At 38.2% G+C, this 17,876-nt stretch overlaps 1 protein-coding gene across 2 annotated transcripts in view; it reads right to left on the reverse strand.

Moving 5' to 3' along the window:
- Positions 1-800: 800 nt before the first annotated feature.
- Positions 801-17,876, reverse strand: part of ABCC4 (ATP binding cassette subfamily C member 4) — a 141,765-nt gene continuing 124,689 nt past the window's right edge. Inside the window, exons 30-31 of one of the 2 annotated variants that reach the window (XM_050971980.1) lie at positions 10,052-10,186; positions 801-5,232 (exon numbers count right to left, since the gene is read on the reverse strand). In XM_050971980.1, coding sequence (XP_050827937.1) covers positions 5,125-5,232; positions 10,052-10,186 — 243 coding nt within the window. In that variant the 3' untranslated portion in view covers positions 801-5,124. Of the gene's footprint in view, positions 5,233-10,051; positions 10,187-17,876 lie in introns of those variants that run through there. The other variant, XM_050971984.1, reaches the window with a different exon arrangement.

Below are 17,876 nucleotides of genomic sequence, written 5' to 3' on the forward strand. Positions count from 1 at the left end.
ATATTGCACATCCCACAGGCGACTTGTGCTGTGACAACCCAAGCCAAATTCACTTAGAGGCAACTAGGACAACTGCATGGTGGTTGTGAGGTAGACTTTTGGTAGAAATATGAGAAATTCTTAACGCATATTCCATGGTAGAAGAGGAGAGATGACAATTCTTGTTGTACCAGGTCCTGCAACTTGCTGCACTGAGGGATTATTGACAAATGCACAATTCATCCAGTACTAAAAATCCCGCATGAAAATAGCAGAGTGAAGTACTTGAGACAGTTGGAAGACATAGGAAGGAGTTTTGCATGGTTTTCAGAAATGAGCAGTTTCAGAGCGTCTTGCTAAATTAAGCAACAAGCTCATCAGACAGAAGCACAGGAGCACAGGACTGAGAGGTAACACCAGATTTTGGAGTTATGCTGTTAATCCCACTGACCTTTCACATTTCCACTGTCCAACCCAAGTGAGCTTGCCAGCTGCTTCGGGCAGAGACCATACCATGTTTGCACTGGTGCAACTCCAGTGGTTCTTCCATCACCGTTTTTAAAAATCTATTTGCAATACTTTTCAGCAATTGAAGCTAAAATCTTGGTAATGTGATCTGAGAGATCTCACACTGGAGAAAACTGGTAAAACCAAGGTGGCATGTATTACTGTGTTTTCTACCTCCAAGTGCATTTTCAGTTCTTGGGGCTACTGATGCCACCGAGAGGTGTTTTGAGATGTCAGACGTGTCCTGACTTAGCTCAGCCCATAACTTCTGCCTTCAGCCACATATTTGCAATGACAACAGACATAAGACAGGCTTCTGAGAAATGCCTTTTATTGTACGACAGCAGTTGTCACGTGAACGTCCACAAAAGAAATCATTCCATAGTAATGCCAAAATCAAATTATTACAACAAATGCACGAACCAAACTAAAACAAAACCAGAGTTAAAATTATGAAAAAGCAGTGCGCTGTTACACAGTGTAAAACATACACAGAAAGCCACATCTTCTGCAAAACTGTCATGGTCATCACCATCACAAGGAACAAGTGATTTCAATTCCTTCTTTCCCCCTCCAAAAAAAAAAAAAACCAAGGCAAATTTTGAAGTGAGATATTTCAAAGGGTCCATTAGACAATAAAAAAAAGAGCAGCATTTCTGCTGATTCTTTTTATAATCTTATTTGACACATATATTGGGAAGGCTAAAAGAAACCATCAACATTACTTAAGCAAACAGCAATTCTGAGGCTGGCCAGAAAGTCCTCCCTCTTCTAAAGGGCAGTACAAATGGTCACACAGATGATTATGCCCATCTGGCAAATGGTGCAGTTTACTAAAGAGAATTTTTGTCCTTAAAACAAACAAATAGGTAAAACATTAAATAGTCTGTCCTGGCAAACTGTGGCTTTGGAAATGCCAACATGCTCTGTCGGCTCACAGTGGTCTTAGGAGAAGGGGTGGAACAAAGACATACCAAAACAATTATGTGAAAAACAATTCTCTGGATCAGAAGTAGAGGCTGTTCCTAGATTTTTACACCTAAGAAACAAGAGTTTTGTAACCGACGATTTTCAGGATTACTGTATAAAATTATATTTATTAGAAATAAGACTCCAGAATACTTCAAGGCACCTCATGGCAAAGAAATATTTTAAAGGCTTGAATAACTCAAGAGACTGAGTTCTTTTTCCAAGATCCCCAGAAAGGTATGCAACTTAGAGTAACCTGCTCTGCTATTTTCAACTAAAGCACAACATTTTTCAAAATGGAAGCTTAAAACTATTTAAATTTTTCTTTGTAAACATAAAATACCTTGTTGGAAAGATAATGTATTCATTTAACAGACCAAGACTTTCACAACATGAAGGCCCTTTTCTTTTCCTGATTTGAATTCTGCCATTCAGGTACACTGCATCTTCTTTACCCAACTAAAATGAAATGGTCAGTCGGTCTTAATTAACATCTGAACAAAACAGCTATCAACAATACCAGCAAAACCAGTTTCCTGAATAAAATATTTTTCTTGCTTTAAACCAAAAAGATGAAATAATGCCAATGACAGACATGAATGACTTGCTATCAGTTGTTCTACTCAGCAATTTATGGGTTTCAAGTGTGATTTTGTAAGAAATTTGTTTTGTCTTATATTGATATTTGATACCTACAGCAAGTAGTGTCCTGCCAAAACACGCAGAGAAGCAGAATCAGCATTTTTAGAGATACCTAACATTTTTGTGCACATTCAAAAAGCTACAGGATCAAATTAATTCTAGCTTATAGACTGATAGCTAGATCAGTCAGGGTCTCATCCGAGTGAGTCTGCAGCAGCCAGCGTTTTGGAGTTCTGCTCTGAAATATAACTTACCACAGATTCATTTCAGAGCTGAAATGAACTAAAACTGTAATTATACCCTTGGTTTACGCGTGCAGATCTCCTTGAGTCTGATAAAAAAATATAAACTAAGGTATGTATGGCCAGGAGAACTTACTATTCTCTTACAGTATTTAAAAGTCTCTGTATTATACATCACATTTCTTCTTCTATAAGAACTGTTTAAAAATAATAAGAATTCCATATTGCAGAACACGGACTCTGAATATATTCACACTTCTCAAAAAAGAAGATAAACACAGCAGCTCAAACTCCCAACTCAATGAAGTGCACTGCCTTCCTGATCAGCTCACCATAGGTGTCTTTTGCACCACTCCAATGAGGTTTTCCACGGCAAAGCTTGAGCAGAGTTTGGACATGGATCCATGGATCCTTGTCAAAAAGGCAGCTGTGGACAAGGCCATGAGGTTGAACTTTCTTTATGCTACACAGTCCCCCAGAATTATCTAACATGACTTTACACATTGAATCTTTACACCTTCACATACCTGTGCAATGCAGCCACTACTCTCACTCAGCTGCAAAACAGCCCTATCCTTACTTCAGACAACTTTGATGAAAAAGAAAACAGCCACAGAACACACAGGATGATAACTGTGTGCTAGGACACCGTGTAAGTGGACTGCAGCAGCTCAGAGAAGGGCCAAGCAATACAGAAAGTGGATGTGGCTGGTGTTTTCTCAGAAGGATCTGCCCTAAGCACTGCACACACGAGCACCTTTGTGCCACGTGGCTTGGTGACCGGTGTCTGCCCCTGGCTGGCTGGTATTTTATCATCAGATGTAGCACAAGCCTCCTGCTGCACATCACTGTGTGAAGTTCAGTTCCACTGGTCTCAGTGGAACTTGTTACAGTGTAAGGTGCTACACACTGCAGGAGAAGTGTCAGGACTTGACAAAAAAAGGCTAGGGGCAAAAGCATCTCATTTTGTAACTCCCCCCTAATGACTTTTAAGCATGTTAAGAGGATGTTACCAGCAAGCACAGATGCCTGATGTTTGTTCCACAAGCTCCAAAAGCCCCTGTTCCCTCAGAAAGCTGGCTGGTGGCACTGCAGACACAATCCCCTGTCTCATGGGATCTCACAGCAGGACAGCAAGCCCCAGTCCAGGGAGGATGCTGTAACAGGGGAACAGGGACTCTGCCTCTCACCATCAGGCTGGCTCCGAGCAGGAAGATGCCAAGATGAGTGGTTGTGCTGAGGCACAGGCTTTGGCCTCAATTCACTTCTCAGTAAGAAGAAGCTTTGTATCTGACTAAATTGCCTTCTGGTAGAACTGCCCGAAATGAGAAACATTCGTGTTTGCCTTACTTTTAGACCACTGGATGAACACTGTGTAAATAACACTTGTTCGGCATTGCAAAGGTAATAGCAAGCATCTTCAGTATTTTTAAAAAAGCACAGTATTTTCCATTTCCTGAAGAAATCTGTTGCCTTTTAGTCTCTCCTGTGGCCTTTAAACAGCAAGATGAATAGATGTATTTTCTACCGGACCTCAAAGAATAGCTGAAATTTTTTTCAGATTTGAAAAAATCTGCAGCAGCACAGCACTTGCTTGGTTTATTTTTCAAACATGGGAATAGTGCCTTTGTGTTGAAGTGCTTTGCTGAATCAAGACAAAACTTATGAATATTGAACCCCTCTCTCACTGCATTCCTCTCTATCAGCAACTGCCATTTGAAACTACAGGTTGTATTTTCCTACTTATTCTGGCAGGATGGTAACTTCATACAGCTGAAGTTCAACAGAATCCCTGATGCAAAACTAAAGTTACATATTTTTAACATATATCTAATGAATTTGTTGTGTACCCTGCAGTTACAGCTTTGGCTTGAAGGCACAAATATTAAGGCACAATAAATGCAAATAATATATACATTTCAATGTGCTGTGTTGAAGATAACTTTGTACTACACAGAATTTAGGTATAATGACATGTCATTCAAACATTTCCTCAAGTTATTTGAATACCTTTTTTTCTTTGATAACCTGGGTAAAAAGAGGAATGTATGTTAAATTATTTAAATATTTCTTCAGTGCAAAGTGGTAATTTTCTTCTGAAGTACAGAAGATTGAGATTGATTTTTCAGCATTTGGATTTTAGCAAAATAAAACTAATATTTACATTCATCTTGAACAGCATTATTTGAACTGCTTATTAAAAAAAAAGTATATAGTACTTTTCTATCAAAATGAAAAAGTGTTTTTGACTTCTTCAAGTTTTTTTCCTACCAGCCTGCATAGGTACTTGTGACAGGCAGAAAGACAGTTCCTCTAGACAAGTGAGTTGCACACTACCAAATCTGATGTTCAGACAGAGCTGTCATACCAAAGAGACACTGAAAAAAATTTGGTTTTGCTTGCTCTCAAAATAATTTTAAAAGAGAAAAGAAGGACACATTCCAATTATTTTACTGAACTCCAAATATGCATACTAGACCTGTTAGGTGTCCTGCACCTGTTTAAATAAAAGAGATCTCTACCACATAACTTTCAAATAAAACCTGAATCTGCCTAATTTCCTTAGCAATACAAACATAATCAGCTGGAAAGAAAAACATATTGCACTGAAATGAAAGAAGCAGGGACAACATATATTTTCTTCTCAGTATTAAATAGGAAGGATGTCCAGTGCAAAGAATTGCCCCCCTCCCTTTCCTCTCCCGCTGACACTTGCAAACGTCGCCGTCGAGTTTAGATGATCTCAGGTTTACATTCTGCAGAGAACAGTTAAGGCAATGAGGAATCACAGTGCAGTTTCAGTTATGCATAATCCTGAGGAAGGATCCAAGGAGGAGTCTGTGGCAAGCTGACCATTCTGAACAACTTCTGGGTAATTCTTACTGAAGTATACCTAGGAAAAATATTAGATTCTATGAGTAATTACGTACCAAAGTCCATTTAGCTTCAAACAATATTTCTGGAGATAAATGTAATAGAGGTAAATATATATCCTTAAGGAATCACAACAGGAACTTCAGGTTAGTGGCATTCACTTAATGTACGGCACTGAAAAATTAATAAAATTACTATATGAACTTATATTAAAACAAAATGTGTGAAAAATCCCACACAACCTGTCGATCCCTCAAATTTTGTTAATTCAGATGAATAGATATGTTTTATCGCTTTACATTAAACTGATAAGTAAAATCATTTCACTAGCTCAAAACATGGAGATAAATTAAAAACAGGATGACAAAGAAGCTGTGAAATCTTGCGTCTGCACAAGGGTTTCTCATTTTCACACATAAAATGAACACAATGGATTTGGATGTTAAAATCAGGTTGTAATCCCTATATTTTACAAACTGTGATTGACAACCATTGAAACTTCGAAGTATATGTATGAAATATCCCAGCCTTTAATTTGTGCTGCAGAGCAGTTATAGGGCCTATAGAAATGTGATCTCAGGATAGTGAACCACAATAATGAAAGAAGAAGCAAAAGCTTTAACAATGACTCAACCAAGCAACTTCTCTAAAACGTAAGATGATACCAAATAATAGGACAGTTCTTTGCCAAGCCTTTGAGTTCCTGAATTCTACCAATTTCTAGCTCAACTAGAAGAGATACAGGTTTCCTGATAAATGTATAATCAGAACATAAAGGAAATGAAATGCTGTCAAGTTTCACTGTTCCACAATCATCAGTTTTTAGCAGCTGTATCATATCTCTGTTCCTTGACAGATGCGCATAACAAAATGAAATAATGTCAAGACTTGTGTGCTCTTATCTAAAAATGTGTTGGGTGAAAAAGGACTTCAAATGCAATTTTTTTTTCAAAGAAGAATGTGAAAAGTTTTGTTTGACTCTTTAAAAACAGAAAATACACTATCTTTCTGAAGCTGACACGTGTCACGAGTTAGGTCTCATAGTCAGACTGCTTTGAGTACAGCTTATGAAACATTTCTGCAATTTATATTTAAGAGTCCTGTCAACAAAGTTCAGTTTGTTTGATAATAACATCCTTTTCATATACATGAATATACGTATAAGACACATGGGATAAAAAAGAAACAGTCATTCTACAAAAATGTCCCTGTAAGTACCACTGTCATCTTTTGTGCACTCACTAATGCAGGGTATATGCATTTTTACAAGTTTCAAAGAATATTAAAGCCTGACTTGAATCAACAGAAGAATTGGGAGTCCTGTTAAGAGACATTCCTCAGTAACCAGTCACAATCGGATGCAACAGAGGGAAGTTAATGAGGCTGCTGACTGCACACAGGCTGCAGACGGCAGCCTCAGTATTCCCATCCCGTTCCTGGTTTAAAACACAAAACTTTGGCATACTTTTAATGCAGCTTTTGAATGCCATTTTTTTTTAATGGAAAGCTAATAGAAAACCTTGGCACATTACTAGAGATGTAATGAAATGGCAGCTGCTTTTCAACTCTCTCATTGCAATTCTTCCCCTGAGCCCAATCCCTCAAGATATTAAATGCCCAAGTCTTTATACAAGTTTCTTCCACTGCCAACAGAGCTGCAACCTTTTTAAAAGTAATCACTGAGGTGAGATAACACCTAGTATTTTAATATTTACACATCTGTCATAGCTTTAAAGTAAAATAAAACAAGACTTATTTTTCCCTCAAAGTACTCAAACCTGACTGACAGAAACCCATCCCTATCCTGATGCCACCAAAGCCTGCAGAAAAGCCTCTCTCAGCACTGCCAAGAGCAGGAAGAACACACCAACTTCTGTTTATCTGAAGAAATGAGCACTTTTATTTATTTTTTTTTCACTGCTTGACGATTATTTCTCTTTCCCACCGCATTTTCTCCTAATAGCTTCTTGTAAACTGAGAAAAGATAAAAACAGTCTCATGATGTCAAGCATAACTCAGTTGCCATCAGGCTCATGGCCTGTTTAATGCATACTCAGCAGTATCCAATTGGAGTTGTGCCTGTGTTGTTCTCTTTGACATTTGCACAAAAAATGGGGATACTGAGTGACCAAGCGAGCCATACAATAGCAACTGGATCAGTCTGGAAGCCTGAGCTAAGGTCCCAGCAATAGCTCAGTCTTGCAATGCTTTGCTAAGAGGCCCATTAGATTTTTTTTAAAACTTATGTTTCTTAAATATGTCCAAGTTAGTCTTCCCAATTTAAGATGTGCAGTACCTCCTAAGCTGCACTTAAAGGATATGTGCAAAATCAGTACTTTCCGAAAAATGCATTTGAAGTTTTAGCTTACTGAAAGAAGACCTTGGTACAAGTTTGTGTTGTACAGGTCCAAACTGAAATGAATCAAAATTCAGGCCCAAAATCCAATAAATCAAATAATCATTGCCAAAGCATCGCCACATTCCAAACCGTTTTCCTTAGCAACCCACTGCAATGCTTTTTGAAAAGTATGTATGTATGTCATGTTACCATTTCTTTTTATGTGCAGCATGCTGTTTTCCAAAAACAGAAAGAAAGCTGTTCTTCATAAAAACAGTTCTTAGTAACCACAGCAGGAATGTGGGAAACCAACAGCAATGCATGCAGCAGACTCGTAGTGTAAGAAGAAAAGCCATTGGAATCAGCTCCTCTGACTAAGCGACTTCTCTGAAAGTATGCATGAAGCACAAGGGACAGCAATAACAAAACCCCTGAACTGTCCAAGTCCTTCAAACAGAAGGAGCTGTAACTCCGCTTCTGGGTAGCTGCTGACTGGAGTCTCTTGATTCCCATATTTTTGGTCCGAGTGTGGATAAGCACCATGCTTTGCATTCTTGGCAGATGCTAAAGCTTGTATCTGCCTTCTAGCTTGGGAGTTAGCAAACTTTTTCATCAAACCACATTTCAGCAGAGACTGGTTCCTGGATCTCTTCCCTTCCTGTACAAAATCACATAACATTGATGTGGTAACTGCAGATGACTATATGGGCAAGTAACATCAGGCAATTATTTTTATACATTTTGAATCATCTTTGAATGCAATTGTGCAATTGGGGAGGGCTCCAGGGAAGGAAGGAATGACAGCATGACACAGCTAAATTTCTACAGATGACAGCTGGACAGCCTCACCTCTTGTCTTTCCAAGGAGCAAGCCTTAGGAAGCTGGCCTTCACTTTACAGACAAACAATGGTCACATGAATTTGAAGCTACCCTCTTAAATATCATTTATATAACCTTCAGATTGTCATGCACATAACACAGAAAACATGGCTAACCCATTCCCTTCTAATAAGAAAATGAATAAAGCTACACTGCAGCAATGGAAGAAGACAGCAGGACCTGTAACACAGCTTAGTTCAAGACAAAACTCCTTCCTCAATTCTGCAATTTGTGCCACACAAGAATTTATGGTGTATGCTCTTAGCTACAGTGCTTTACTTGAAAAACTCTGTAAAAAATAAAATCTGAGAATATGAACAGACACAGAAATCTCTTCCCTAAGCTTCAAAAAGTCCAGCAAAATAGCATCCAGACGTGAGCACACAGCTTCCATGACAACACTACTTTTCTTTTTTTTTTTTCCAACTTGCTGGAAATGCATCTATTTTTTCACTGGAAAATAATCAAACACCTGCCATTTTGTTTCCTGTCTTTGTGTGCTGTTCCCTGTCTATTGGTCTTTTGTTTTCCCAGGTAACAGCTTAGACTTTGTGATCCTCTAGCTCTGCTCCACACATGCAGCAACTTGAGGAAAGGAAAGCATAAAGGCTAAAGAGCTTTGCTTCTCTCCTGCAAAAGCCTCTCTTAGGTTGTTACCTGCTTAATACCAGTGCCTTACTCACATGCCTTTGAAAGCACAGTTACATGGGTTCCAAGCAAGCTGCTGCCAAACTGAGCACTGCCAGTCTCAGCCGGAGCAATGCTTAAACTTTGTTGGCACTGAGGGAATTAAGTCTTGCTCTGGACACCCTGTGTGGTAAATTATCAAGAAAAAAAGAAAGCAAGCCAAAGCTAGTCAAAGAGATCCTCAATTACAGGTCATTCTTTTTTATCTTCTTATCTCTGCTTCAGCTTTCCACCTGAGAAGTGGAGATGATATAGCCTCACCTCACAGGCATATTGTGAAAACGAATCCATTGATGTCTCTTAAACACTTTGATTGCCAGAGGAATGCCCACAATTACATTAGTAATTCTGTACTCTGAGTAGGATTTGAACAGTTCAAAATCAGGCACAGAGCCTTGCAGGGAACAAGGAGGTGACAAAACATTCAACAGCTGTTTCTTAGCTGAGCCCTGCTCATCTTTGGTGCAGAACAGAGAGCCAGGGTACAAGAACGAAGTAAGGGAAGGCACAACAGAAGGAATGTGATCAAACCCTCAGGGATCACAGCATGGTCACAGGCACTGAGCCCCAATTAAAATGTGATGGACCCTTTAAAAAATAGAGACATAACATATAAATGTTTGATTCTGCAGCCCTAATGTGTTTTTCACGGCAAGTTAAGATCAATGCCCAGCACAAGTGAGTATGTTCTATATTATTTACACTTACTGTTTTGTGTACACACAAAAGGATGCAAGAAATCCAGTCTTTCAACTTGGGGTATATAAATACATGTATCATTTGGAAGTCTGCGTATATCCCACTGAAAATTATGGCTTTGCCTTGCAAAACTGACAGATCCTTTAGTGGAAGGCTTACTGCAACACTGAATATGCTAACGTGAGATAAACAAACTGCAGAGACAAACTTAATTATCTCTTCTTTTAAAATTACCCGTTTTGCTGTTTCAATCAGAGAAGCCGCTTCAGTCTTGCCCACTTGTTGCACCATTTTGTAAAACAAGCTGTCTTGTTCTTGCAGCAAAATGTAAGGCTCGCCGTATTCTTTCAGTCTTCCCGCATCTAAAACCTGTTAAATCAGCAGAAACCAATGTATTAACATAAGAAAATTAAAAACTAAATGTTAGAGACTAGAAACCAAATGTAGGCGACTATAGGCAAGGGTGAAATGTATGCATTTTTAGTGCTAAGATGAATTTTGTACTCTGAAAATGAATTCTGTCCTCCTCAAACTAGCATAGCACTCTCTCAGTTTACAGACCTGTTGTACAATTTTAGAGTGCCCTACAGCCATTCCACCCATAGGAATCCAACATGAAGTTATGCAGAATATGGAAATACAATGTTTGTGCAGCCAACAAAGCAGATTATAAGATTCATTGTGTAAGAAGGAAACAAAGAGGTCCAAAATGGGCTCTGAAGTAAACAGCTGTGGGTAAAAACCACGCAATAACCACCAAGACGGTTAGGGAGAATAAGTAGGTCTTTTGAATTAGAGGTGAAGGTGTAATTAAAGAAAATGAGGGTGTTGCTGAAAAGATAAACAATTTCTTGCATCAGTTTTTGCCAACTATGGATTAGAAAGATATTTAAACCTGACCCTATTCTTTCCACATAAAGAAAAGATCAGATGCCACCGTGGACACACGTACCCAAAAAGAGAGGAAGGGAGAAAGAAAGAACAACAAATTAAATAAGCATTAAATCAATAATCCACGGAGAATATACACAATCAAAAATATAGGAAAAAATTCAGAATAAGCTGATTGAACCTCTATGAAACTGTTCTCAGACTAGTGACTTCATTTAAGGACTGCATGGCAGCAAACATTGAACTTACATTTTTAAAAGCCTTTACAGGATTAATTCAAGGAAATTTTAGATTAGCATATATATTTTAATGCAAGACACCAAATTAATTGAAACAGTCATTAAAATGAAAGAAAACACAGGGATCACAGGTAGAATTCGTTCTCCACAGTTTCAGCAATCACAACTCTGATACAATTTTTAATGCACCAGAAGAAAACTAAAGGAAAAATGGTTTATATGGATTTCCAGAAAGATACCTGGTGTAACTAAATAACCATGCTACAAAGAACAAAGCTTTTAAAAAACCTGGACAGAAAACAAGAGATTTGAATTAAACAGTGCAGCTTTGTAGAAAGCTGAACAGGTAGGAACTGGTGGGAACCATATTGTTCTGGCAGAGGTGGTAGGTACTTATGTTAATCATCAGAAAAAGGAGGTGTCAGAGAAGCGACAAACCTGCAAATGACACAAAAATGGGCAGATAAGAATAGACCAGGGGTTCAGATACACCTAACTAACCCAGGAGAATGAGAAACACAATAGCAGGGAAAAGCCAATATTGACAAATGCAATGCACTCAAATACTTAACTGGCTTATAAATTAATGGTATTGACTCAAGAAAGAGATTTGGGTTTTAGTCTACAAATTTGGTACTTTACATCATGAGTAGGAGTAATGGAGTTTAAAAAAAAAGGGTAAGAATTCATGTGAGAAAACAATTCAGAAAATATTTTTGCTCTTATATAAATAAAAAACCTGAATGCACAGGCGTGCTATTGACAAAGATATTGCCACAACAAAAGGACTTCAAGGACTCATAACTCAAGCCACAATTGTGGTGTACATACTTGTGAGAAAAAAAAGAAAGATCTAAAAAAATGAAGCTGTTGATTTGAGGAAAGAAATTAATAAAAGGTATTGTGAGGACAACATCCAAAGTAACAAAAATAGTGTGCACATTTCTGTTTGAAAGAAGAATCTCCAACAAGCCTGCAGATAAATTCAGAGTCCTGTAAGGAAACTTTCAAACGTGTCCTTTGCCTATGAACCCCCTTAAAACCAAACATCCTCACGGCCAAGGGCCTGGCAGATCTCCAAGCAGCCTGGACCCCAGTAAATGACAAAGCCCACAGGGAAGGGGCACAGCTAAGCAGACCCCTTTGCCTGCACCAGTGTGAGAATCCTGCAGTGCCAAGATCACTGTCGACTTGTTTGACACCAGAGACCCAGCACCAGGGAAAAGGGACCCACTCCTTCCCTTCCGGTTCAATTAAGAGCATGGCATTTGAATGGAAAATAACTCAGACAACAAACAGCTGCATAATTACACCTAATTTTATAAACTGTATGCACAGAAACCTACAAGAAGATATTTGCTATTTTCAAAAGCTCTTAACTTAGAGAACCCAGCCTATATTATGAATTTTCTTTTGCAAGTGATTTCCAGTATGGTTTGGAATTGCAGCTGAAGAAAGTGCTCATAGAAAAATCTTAAATACTAGTAATATTGCACAGCACAACATCCAGTCATTTAATACATGCAATATTTCACCTACTGTACTTGCACACATGCTGACTTTTCAGTGTACTTAATCCTGATTTACTCTGAACATTTAATGATTAATTATAAATACAATTTTTATCACAACCATTTTTAAGCCATTGCATGTCACAGTTAAGGACAGCTTCCTTAAAAATGCAATAAATCATCGTACACAATTCAACATTTAAATCAGGATGCCACGGCATAGAGCATCTCTGTCGCCTTTAAGTAAAGCTTTTCTCAGCATAGCACTAGATTATGCAAGCACTTCTTAAGAAAGGAAACAAAAAGCATCTTCATTAAATGTGTCACTTACTAGTAAAGAACTGCAATAGACAAGTAGAGGGTTTAAAAAAATTATATTAGTGCAGTATTGCAATCTTAATATTCATTTTGCAAATACCTGAAACAACCACAAGCATAGACAATCCTTCCCCTCCAGAGAACCTGGGGAAAGGGAAAAAATGAGTCTTCCTTGCCAAGTTTTAAACAGTCAAGTCCAGAAGATGAATGGATAGAGTGAGCAATTCTGTCCAGAGAAACTCCATCCACATTTTAAACAAATCATTAACCTACTCATAGCCTTTCTTTGGGAATAAAACCCAAACTTGTGTTATAAAGATAGATAAAACAGCCATAGAAATATAAGCTGTGTTACTTTTTTAAAAAAAACCTGAAATGAAAAAGAAAGAATGAAACCAAACAGACAATATCATTCCTACAAGTCAGCAACACTATAAACCCTGTTCACCATGGAAAACCACTTTCTACTAAGTGCTGTCATCCCTGAGACAATGGAGAAAATTTAAGCTGGTTTACTTGGTAGTTATACATATATATATTTATATATTTATTAAAAAGCACTTAGACAAAGAGATAGGTACTCTTCTTTGAAGAAATGTGTGCTGATAAGATTTACATAAATAAATAGGTACTTTGGCTAAGGCTTTGCATACTCTTACTCACTGACTCCAAGCCAAATTAAAATCATTAGGACTTCAAAAAGCCAGCTAATCATTCAGGAAAGGTGGAATCTGGTGTTTACCAGCCACATATTTTCCGATCAACTTGCAGCGCTTATCACTGCACAAGACAAGAGAATCGAACCCAGATGCGTCCCAAGGCAGTTGTACCAGTGGAACTTGATACAGAAGAGCCAGAGAAGCTCGTACTGGCGAAATCAGATCGGCAGGGAGATTGTGGAGGACACACACAGGAGCACTTGACTCTGAATCAGACTTGAATTTCATCACAGACTGCAGTACAGATATTGAGAGAGGGGTTTTGTGCAAATCACTCAACTTTTCAGCTCCTCGCTCTGACTCTTTGTAAAATACACGAAATAAAGATTTGATCATTCTGTGGGAGCTAACTGCCTGTGAAATAGACAGCCCAGAGTGAAATAAAAACAAACACAAAAGAGTTATATAAACCCAAAGTGGTCATATGTAAACCAGGGCCAGATTCCCCACCCTCTTGTACTGGCAGCTTCTTTTACCTTGCCTGCACTGTTCTTGCCTTTGTAGAACCACCTTTATGGTTTCAACAGGATTTTCTCATATGAAAGAGTAATTCCAACAGTACAAAATTTACAAAATTGGCTGCTGGCAATCATACAAAAGAAAACATGCAGGAAAATTGCTGTTCAATGGAATTTGCTCACCTCCCTGAGAATGGTGAAAACATTTTCACTTATAGCTATCCAAATCAGCATTACTAAAGCAGCAATACGGAGACATGTTAAGTTCAAACAGGGCTAAAATGATGTATTACTCTTGAGTAAAATCCTCACTTGCCATCTAATTCTCTAGTTTACCTAATGTTTCATCCTGGTTGAACAGTCTGGGGCAGTGACTGTCCATCTGAGCTCTGATCTTTCCAGAAGGTTAAGAACCATCTTGGTAGAAGACAACATAGTTTTGCACAGCACTTTCTTTGAATTTTGGGGCACAGAATAACACAGAAAGGGGATGATTAAAATATGACAGTGAAGGACAGAGAAACAGAAAAGAAGTGTTTGATCTTGACCTGCAATATCAAACATCAGAAGATTATTAGCCATTTAAATGTGTTTATGTTAACTCTAACTAGCACAAGAGTATTTGCCTATGCCACAAAAATGTTGCTGAACTAAATTTGGGTAAGATTTGAGCACTACATTTTGCCTCAGCTGTAACCTACCAGGGGATCTATCCCCACTTTGCCTAGGTCCCACCCTAAACCCCCAAGCTTTGCAGAATTTCCATCCCATAGCTTCCTAATGTAATGTATTAACCAAGACAAAAAAGCAGGGGAAGGAAGACAAAAAGTAAAACATAAAATAGTGAAAAAGGAGTCAGGAAATCCATTTCACCATGAAAAGAGAAAAATAAAACAATAGACAATGAGGATAGTACGTCAAGATAGTTGAGTTTCCAGCAGACACCTAGGCAGCAGAGCCAGGAGAACACATTTTCTCCTTGATGATTCCTCAAATAATCCATATTGTTCTGTTGCACACGACCTTGCAGAAGCCAACACTCATTTTGTAAGTGAATTTTACAATCTTCTTTGCAGATTAATATATGTAAAAGAAGTGTCATTGGCCACAGAGAGAGAAAGAACAAGGGCCTTCTAAAACGCTGTAACAAACACCATGTACTTGCATCCATAGACACAAAAACCAAAGTTCTAAATCCTGTGTTTTCTAACTTTCAGCAACAAAAGCAGACAAACCAAGAGAACAATAGTTATAAAACATTCTGAGAAAAAACACAATCCAAGGTTGGAAGTGTTCAGCAACAGAGGAGGGGGGCATGGGAATTTATTTCAATTATTATTGAGGAATGACTAGTATTCTTATTCACGTTCATATTCACCATTAAGCTAGAGGGGAAATGGGACATTTAAGAGTTGATCATAAATGTTTTTATTTCCTATTCAAAAGGAAAATAATTCAAGGAAATTATCTCCTTGGGAATACATCTGATTTAATTTAGACTTGGAGAAGACATCACCAAACAAAAAAATCATTATTAAAGTTCAAAACTCTGCTAGGAGTACAACTTTGAACAATGTTTTCCTCAGAGAGCATACATCAAGATGATCTTCAATAAAGTCCTGGGAAGAGGAGAATATTCAGGAGATGCTTCTGGTTACATCATATTATAAGAAATATATTCACCCAAGACAATACATAGCTTTGTGGGAAAGAGTCAACAGCCTGTACTCCAGTTGGCATTAAGTTCAGATGCAAGCATGTTCTGTCTCTTCTGTCTCATCATGGTTTGTCAAAACAGATCAGAAACATGCACATACTTCTCTGAGGAATCATTTATAAATATCAACCTATCTAAACATGTTTGTGAACATCGAAGCACATTCAGAAGATTGCAAATACAACTCAGAAACCATTTTAAAGGGTTTTTTTCTTTTCTTTTCTTTTGAAAGTTTCCTCTCTCTCTTTTTTTTTTTTTTTTTACTTTTGGTGGTGGAGCTTTGGTTGGTTATTTTCTGTTTTTTTTGTTTTGATTTTTCTTAAGCCTTCAGGTTTATTCAAAGCATTCTCCATGCTCCTTCAGGGCTCCTATACAGATTATTCTACCAGTAACTCCAGATAAATTTGGTGTGAAATAATGTATTTTTCATGTATCATGTACATTAACAGAGCAGACCTGGGAATTCACCTTTTTATAATCTGAAGTATTATTTTCAGATTTTCCAAGTAACTCACCTCAGCAGAGTTTAACTTTTCCTTAACAATGCCAGACTCGCCACTGGTCATTGGGATTTGACATGTACCACCTTATCCCCTGCTTCACAGAAAAGGCAACTTGTTCTGTAATCAGGAAAAGTGGGTTTCTCTAAACTGCAATTATTCTTTGGCTGCAACTTAGGGGAAATTGAGCATGCAGTACTGCCTGGTAAAGTGGTTCACACAGGTTTTCTTTAGGCTTTCTGCAGAGATTAAAAAAATCTACCTTCTTTTCCTCCAACTGATGGCATGCCACTGCAAGCTGGATGGAATGTCATGGGGACAAAATACCAATGACATAGGTAGTAATGAGACTTATTCTAGTGATGATCACTCGATATAACTCCTTCTGTGTCTCACTGAAGAACTCTTTTAACCACACACTGCAAACGTCTCTTGTATGGCAGAGCTTCCTCACCTGCAAACACCTGATATACCGGTGTAAGTCCAAGCCTTGCTTCAGAGGGTATGAAGGGGCCTCGTGCCAGTGCTTACCAGCAGCTGACAAAAACACCTGCATGCTGACAAAACTCCCCCTTGGTCAGTCAGTAATGACTGCTTCCACCACTGTAAAACCACACTTCTCAACTGGGATTGCAGAATGGCTCAAATGTGGCCCTGAAGTGATATGAGAGATACTTCAGTTTAAAAAATCCCACTCTTCAATAAGGGTTTGAGGGTCTTAGAAAGGTAGATAAGCTACAAGGATATTATACTTTTCAAGAGGTTAAGGAATATTGCTGCAGATGACTGAGCATGTCTCCTAGTTTTATCAGTTTCTGATGACAATGAACTTGTGGCTCAGCTGCCATGCAGTTTCACCTTACCAGAAACTCTCTGCTCAGGGCACCAGCCACCAGCATGACCTGTGCTAATTTGCTTTTAAACAGTAATAGAGTATTTCTGAGCAAGCAAAAATCATTCTCTAAAGATGTGTTCATATTTCTAATACAGTCTAGATTCCACACCATTGTCTTTAAAGAAGCATGTTTCGACCATCCTGTTCTTACACTGATGGAAACACATTCACACACAAATGCCTGACAGAATGAGAGATCAAAGTTCATCAAACACTGGCTTCACTTCCTGCAGAAATTCAAATTCAAATTCTTTGTTTGAATGTGAAGTACTGCCTCAATAATTACTTGTTTTATTTAGGCAAAAGAAGAATCTTGTTGGGCAGCCCTCTTGAAATGGAAGCAGCTTTTAAGAACTGAAGATACCAATGTTTTAGAGAAGTGTGGCTTAAAACTGGCAAAGAGAATCGAGAACTCTAGTGTATTTTCAAGCTCTTTGGGATTTTGACTTGATTTTAGAGGCAGATAGGCCAGGTGTGACATTCACAACTGTCACAGACACTCCATTTCAGCTGGCAAGACTTGCTCTGATACAGGACCATGGCACATAGCTCAGTATCTCATGCAAAACCTGGCCTAAACACCAATATAGAATCTTCTCTTAATGGTAAAGATGCATATATTATTCAGCTTTGAAAGCAATGTTTTCACTGCTGATATTTGTGGAATTCAATAAATTCCAAGAAAGAAAATGGAAGGATTTTGTTTTCTCTTCTGGTTTGGTAAACATCAACCCAGTTTCAGAAGATCTGGGAACACTGGAAATTTGCCTTTGTTCAGAATCAAAATGGACCATTTCTGAAAAATTATTTG

This window comes from Serinus canaria, chromosome 1, assembly GCF_022539315.1.
Source record: "Serinus canaria isolate serCan28SL12 chromosome 1, serCan2020, whole genome shotgun sequence".
Classification (NCBI taxonomy): Eukaryota; Metazoa; Chordata; class Aves; order Passeriformes; family Fringillidae; genus Serinus; species Serinus canaria.